The sequence below is a fragment of the Chiloscyllium plagiosum genome, unplaced genomic scaffold (assembly GCF_037043375.1).
Source record: "Chiloscyllium plagiosum isolate Xiang-an unplaced genomic scaffold, Cpla_swu_hap1 HiC_scaffold_12, whole genome shotgun sequence".
Classification (NCBI taxonomy): domain Eukaryota; kingdom Metazoa; phylum Chordata; class Chondrichthyes; order Orectolobiformes; family Hemiscylliidae; genus Chiloscyllium; species Chiloscyllium plagiosum.
Window position 1 is genome coordinate 37,690,703 of NW_028270150.1, and position 7,010 is coordinate 37,697,712.

Here is a 7,010-nt window from a genome sequence, read left to right on the forward strand (position 1 = left end):
AGGATGTTGCCTGGTCTGGAGGGGAAGGTCTTATGAGGAAAGGCTGAGAGACTTGGGTCGTTCTCATTGGAAAGAAGGAGGCTAAGAGGGGATTTGATAGAGACATACAAGATAATCAGAGGATTTGAGAGGGTAGATAGTGTAAGTCTTTTTCCTAGGATGATGACGTCAGCTTGTACGAGGGGGTACACCTACAAATTGAGGGGTGATAGATTTAAGACTGATGTCAGAGGCAGGTTCTTTACTCAGAGTGGTAAGGGTGTGGAATGCCCTACCTGCCAATGTAGTGAACTCAGCCACGTTAGGGAGCTTTAAACAATTCTTGGATAAGTACATGGATGATGGGATAGTGTAGGGGGACGAGCTGAGAATAGTTTACAGGTCAGCGCAACATTGAAGGCCGAAGGGCCTGTTCTGCGCTGTATTGTTCTATGATCTGTCAAATAAAAGGAAAATACTGTGGATGCTGGAAATCTTAAAACACCTAAAATGCTGGAGAAACTCAGTTGGTCTGGCAACATTTGTGGAGAGAGAAACAGAGTTAAAGTTTTTTTGAGTCTAGAACATATTGGCCTCACACCCTGGTGAGCTAGCAGATGAGGTAATTTTTACTCTGGTTTGACTGCAGTCTGCTGACCCTTATTAATTCACCATGTGCCTTTCTTGATTCTATGCTGGCCTCTAGAATGCCAATATTTACACTCGTTACTGCAAGTGCTGGATCAAATGATGATAGTTCTTCATCAGCAGTGCACTGTTAACTTCTGTCATTGAGCAGACAGTTTCTATAGGTGAAGAGAAAAAAGATTGGAGACAAATGTAGGTCCCATAGATGGGAATTTATAATGGAGAGCAAAATAGATACTTTGGTTCTGTGTTCATAAAGGATCATCAAAATTAACATCAGAAATGTTGGAGAAAGCAGGGTTTAGTGTGAGGGAGAAATTGAAGTAAATCAGTATATCTAGGGAAATGATTTTGGAGTAATTGAAGACCGATAAATCCCCAAGGCCTGACAACAAATGCACTGATGGGCATTTTCCATTTTTTGTAGACTCTGGAACAGTTCCTACAGATTGGGGGGGTTACATCAGTTACCCTCTAATTTAAGAAAGGAGGCAGAGAGAAATCTGGGTATTGTAGACCAATCAGCTTAATACCATTAAAAAAGATTTAATTGTTGAGCCTATGGAAAGCAGTGACATGATCCGAAAGAGTCAGCATGAAAAGGAGGCATTTTTGACCAATCTTTCAGGATTTTTTGAGGATAAACCTTTAGAGTTCATGAAGTGGAGCAAGATGATGTGTTTTATTTAGACTTTCAGAAGGTTTTTGACAGAGATTAGCATGTAAAATGAAAACACATATTGAATTAGGGATAGTCTATTGAGATAGATAGCAACTGGAGGGCAGCAGGAAACAAACAGTAGGAATAAGTGGGACTTTTTCCAATGACAGACAGTGGGGTACTGCAGGGATCAGTGCTAGGATCCAGCTGTTCACAGATGAGGGAACTAAATGCAATATCACCAAGATGGCAATGACACAAAGCTGATTAGGAAGGTGAGTTTTGAGGAAGATGCGGAGATGCTTCACTTTGATTTGGACAAGCTGAAGGAATGGGCAAATGTGTGGTAGATGCAGTATATTATGAATAAATGTGAGGTTATCCACTTTGGGAGAAAAAACATGAAGGCATGTTGTTATCTGAATGGCCATAAGTTGAGAGGGGGGGATGTGCAATGCGACCTGGGTGTCATAGGAGCAAAGGAATTGGGTGTCCTCATGTACCAGTTGCTGAGGGTAAGTATGCAGGTGCAGTAGGCAGTAAAATTGCAAATGATAGTGACCTTTATAGCGCAATGATTTGAGTAGAGGGGCTTGGATATCATGTTGTAATTATACAGTATGTTGATGAGACTGTGTTTACTACAGAGAAAGACATGAAGACCTGGGAAAGTTAGTGGTGATATCTTGGGGACAGCCCATATCACACTAGAGCAGGTGTTGATGTATTAGAATGTATGAAGGTGGATCAATCTCCTGGTCCTGACCAGATATATGCAAGAACGCTGCAAGAGATGAGAGAAGAAATTGCATTTTGCATCATTGCTAGCCATGGATGAGGTCCTGGAAGACTGGAGGGTAGCGAATGTTCTGCCATTATTCAAGAAGGGCTGCAAAGAAAACTCTGGGAACTATGGACCAGTAATCTTAGAATCTTCTCAAGTAACTTACTCACCACAGATCTTGAAGGATAAGATATAAATGCATTTGGAAAAACAGGGTTTGGTTAGGAGTAGTCAGCGTGAATTTGAGAGTGGGAGATCATGCCTCACAAATTTGTTAAAGTTCTTTGAAGTGACTAGGAAGGTTGACAAGGTAAGGGCAGTAGATGGAGTCTGTATGGATTTCAGTAAGTTCCACATGGTAGGCTGCTCTGGAAGGTTAGGTCGCATGGAATCCAGGACGTGCTGGCAAATTGGATACACAATGGCTTGATTGTAGGAAGCTAAGGGTAATAGTGGAAGGATGCTTGTTGGACTGGAGGCCTGTGGCTAGTGCAGTGTGTCAGGGGTCCGTGCTGGGCCCATTGTTGCTTGTTATCTATATCAATGATTTGGATGAGAATGGACAAGGCATGATTAGTAAGTTTGCTGATGACATTAAAATAGGTGGTATCTTGGACTGTGAGGAAGTTTATCAGCAGGACCTTGATCAGCTGAGGAAGTGGGCCAAGAAATCGCAAATGAAGTTTAATATAGATAAGTGAAAGGTCTTGTCTGTTGGAAAGTCAAATCAAGGTAGGAGTTTCATGGTGAATGGTAGGACCTTAAGGTGTGTAGTGGAACAGAGGAATTGAACCTGAGATCCTGGTGCTGTGAGGCAGCAGTGCTAACCACTGAGCCACCGTGCTGTCTCTGATATTCACTGGAGTTTAGAATAATGAGGTGTATCTCCTAGAAATCTTTTAAAATTTTAACTAGACTATACAGGATAGATGCAGGAAAGGTGTTGTGTTGGAATCCAGAACCAGAGGTCACAGTCTGAGGTAGACCATTTAGGATGGAGATGAAATATTTCTTCATCTGGGGAATGGTGAGTCTGTGGACTTCCCTACCACAGGAAGCAGTTGAGGCTAAAGTGTCATGTGATTTCGAGAAGGAGTTGAATGTAGCACTTGGAGCCAAAGGGATCAAAGAACATGGGGAGAAGTGGGAAGAGGTTACTGAGATGGATGATCAGCCACTGTCGTAATGAATGGTGGAGCTGATTGGCCTACTCCTGGTCTATTCTCTGGGTTTCTGTTCTTTAATATCTGAAAGCCGACAATTGGGGGCAGAGGGATTGTTGTGAGAGTAGATGGAAAGCAAGATCTCCATAATCCTACTATCTGCATCTTGCATTTCATGCCAAGTAGCAGTGCAAGGTTTATTGGGAAGTGGGAATGGGCACGAGGCAGTATCATCCTGACATCTCCAGTGTTCTCTGTGATGCTATTTATGCCAGAGTGTGGTTGGAGCCTGCCCCACAATGTGAAGCACCATCTCTCCTGCAGGCTTTAGGGATTGCTGCTTTGGTTCTGTTTTGCTGTATATGTTCTTATGCTGTGGCATCGAGGGTAAATCAACAATGATTATCTAGCATTATGTGTAGGCTAATGCATTTGAGATTGAAGAATAACTGGAGATGTGGAGACTCTGACAAGTGACTGTGAGAGATTGGCAGGTGAGTCATATATGTGAATGTTCAACCTGCATCCTAACTGTTATGGATTCCTTAAGGGTGTGTGGTGCACTGAACAGAGACAGCGGTATGATCAATCTAGTTATTCAGTTAAAAATGTTTCTGACCGTTTCATTCATGGTTACACATCTGACGATTCTACAGCTCAGTATCCCAGAGTTTGCCACCTCACTGCTTCTTCGCCATGTTCCTAGGTTCCAGACCTGGCTTCAACCTCCCTTCTTTCCAATAACAGACCTGAGCTTCTGTTTTTACCTGTAAATCTTTGCAGTGGGTCCCCATGTCTGAAGCAATCGTAGTGATTGTTCTGATTCATCTCGATAGGGTCAGAAGTTTGTTCTGTCACTAAGTGAAAACCGTGAATCCTCAGTCTCATTCTGTGCAATGCCTCTCCTCCCAACTCAGGCTTCTAACTTCCCTCAATGATATGAGTTGCTGTAGCTCTTGGGATACTATTTCCCTTCCCCATCCAGTATTGTCCTCTCCCTGATTGGACCAGGCATCAACATCTGATCCATTTGATTGTTGTCAGCCATTTTGTTGTACTGCCTGGGGTTTTAAAAATGATTCAGCATGTGCATTTCTTTCATAAATATCACATTATCCAAGATGAAAGGAAAGAAAAGCAGGAAGATGATTGTTTAAAAGATGGATTGAAATAGAAATAACAAAGTGTAAGAAGTGGAATACAAAACAAAATAGTAGGAGCAGCAAGGCAAATAGATGAACAAACAGGGACTAAAGGAATTAAGGTGTGGAGAAGAAATTTAGTGTTAGTTGCAGGAAAGGCGACAGTCTTTGTTAACTGTGATCAACTGATAGAAAATGTTTCAGATGACATCAGTAACATTGAATTTCTTAGTCGAGAGTGTGGTGCTGGGAAAGCACAGCCGGTCATGCAGCATCTGAGGAACAGGAGAATCAATGTTTCGGCCATAAGCACTTCATCAGGAATGAGGCAATTGAATTTCATAGTCCACTGTGCCTAACTAATACCAAGTAAGGTAATTGTAGTCTTACAGGACGATAGGGTTGCTCTCTCATTACAGAGAGACACCTGGTGACCCTGAGGTTAAACCACCGCCATGCCTCAGGCCAAGGGAGAGATTGAGAAGGAGAGCCCTCATGGTCACCTCAGCCAGTGCAGGAATTGTTCTGAGAAGAGTCACTTAACCCAAAATGTTAACCCTGATTTCTCTCTGCTGAGCTTATCCAGCAATTGCTGCTTTTCTCAGGGATAGAATCCATGCTTCTAGCATCACTCTGAAATACAAAGCAGCTAGGAGAAAGTGAGGACTGCAGATGCTGGAGATCAGAGCTGAAAAATGTATTGCTGGAAAAGCGCAGCAGGTCAGGCAGCATCAAAGGAGCAGGAGAATCGACGTTTCGGGAATAAGCCCTTCTTCAGGAATCATTCCTGCTGTACTTTTCCAGCAACACATTTTTCAGTACAAAGCAGCTGTCCAGACAACTGAGCTAGCATTGGCAGCGCATTGCAACTAGGACAGCAGTTCAGGCTGGTCTAGTTTTGTGCATCAGTTTAAGATGAAGAAACATAGTCATAGAGATGTACAGCATGGAAACCGCCCCTTCAATCAAACTTATCCTTGCTAATCAGATGTTCTACATTAACCTGCTCCCATTTGCCAGCATTTGGCCCAAGTCCTTCCTGTTCATAGACTCATCCAAATGCCTTTTAAATTTTGTAATGGTTCGCGCCTCCAATACCTCCTCTGGCAGCTTATTCCCTACACACACCACCTTCTGTGTGAAAATATAGGTCCCATTTAAATCTTTCCCCTCTCACCTTAAACCTATGCCCTCTACTTTTGCACTCTCCTACACTGGGGAAAAGACATAGACTATTCACCCTATCCATGCTCCTCATAATAATATTATAAACTTCTCTCCGATCATCTCTCAGCCGCCGATGCTCCAGGAAAAGTAGCCCCAGCTTTTTTAGACTCTCCTAAAGTTCTGATCCTATAAACCTGGCAACATCCTTGTAAATCTTTCACAACATCTTTCCTGTAACATGTAAGCCAGAGTTGAACATGATATTCCAGATGTGGCCTCACCAATGTCCTGTACGTAAAAGAAGAATAAGTGATTAACAGATTGAAGTAAACTAGTGGGATATTGGTGTATGATTATTTGTCAGTTGGTCTGTGCTTGTTGTAAGATATCACATTACAATTATGTCTTTCATTACATGAGCATGCTTAAATCTTGCTTCATTTGGGTGGTCTCTTGGAAATTATATATCCTTCCTATTTTAGACCTATTAACATCGACAATATTGTGGCATGGCATTTCAAACAATTTTATTCTGTTTTAGGTCTCAAGATATTTGATCTTCACAATCCAAAAAACATAGGCCCTCATCTTGCTGTGGATTTAGAACACAATATCCTGGTAGAATATCATCCCCATGGCCCACCAATCCGATTCAACACTGTTTCGAGCCAGGACCTACACTACATTGCAAATGAACTGGATGAAATTAAAGGAGGAAAGGGAACGGTCATAGCTATCACCTTATGGTCTCATTTCAGCACTTTTCCAGTGGAAGTTTACATCAGAAGACTACAGAATATCCGCAGGTCAATTTTGCAGTTACAAGGGAGGAGTCCAGATACAGTGGTTGTATTGAAGACTGCCAATGTGCAGGCCCTTCCAGGAGATGTCAGTCTGTATAACAGTGACTGGTACTCCTACCAGCTTGATATCCTGATGAGAAAGATGTTCACAGGCATCAATGTGGCATTTGTAGATGCCTGGGAGATGACGATAGCACATTACTTGTCACATAATTTACACCCTGAGCGAATCATTGTAAAAAATGAAATAGATGTACTTCTTTCATATGTGTGTCCTTCTGGAAATAAATAAAGAAATAAACTATGTATTAAATCTGTTCTAAACAGGTTTTAGTTACCGTGGGATTCAAAATCTGTGATATCAGAAAACTTAGATTTATATACTTGCCTTAAATTAATATGCATTTTCTAACATGGATGAGAACACATTTTTAAACAAGAATAATTTTAAAATTATTCATGTGTGGGTGTATTCATTATGGTTGGAGCCAAATAGTATTTTACTTTTGCATTCAAAACTTCCATTTTTACTGAAGGAATGTAACTCAAACAAACTCTTTGCTGTGTAACAGAGAAAGCAAATTAGAGTACTGTATTATGGGATGGGGATTGTAGCAAACACCGTCTTCCTTTTTATCAGTGGGAATTTTCCTCAGGTAAATG

The 7,010-nt window shown here is 41.6% G+C and overlaps 1 protein-coding gene across 5 annotated transcripts in view; it reads left to right on the top strand.

Moving 5' to 3' along the window:
- The window catches only part of LOC122555275 (NXPE family member 3-like), a 53,429-nt gene extending 46,769 nt beyond the window's left edge, over nucleotides 1-6,660 (top strand). For all 5 annotated transcript variants that reach the window (XM_087992690.1, XM_087992688.1, XM_087992687.1 and 2 more), the window contains one exon: nucleotides 6,086-6,660. In XM_087992690.1, coding sequence (XP_087848816.1) covers nucleotides 6,086-6,639 — 554 coding nt within the window. In that variant the 3' untranslated portion in view covers nucleotides 6,640-6,660. The remainder of the gene's footprint in view (nucleotides 1-6,085) is intronic.
- Nucleotides 6,661-7,010: the final 350 nt, after the last annotated feature.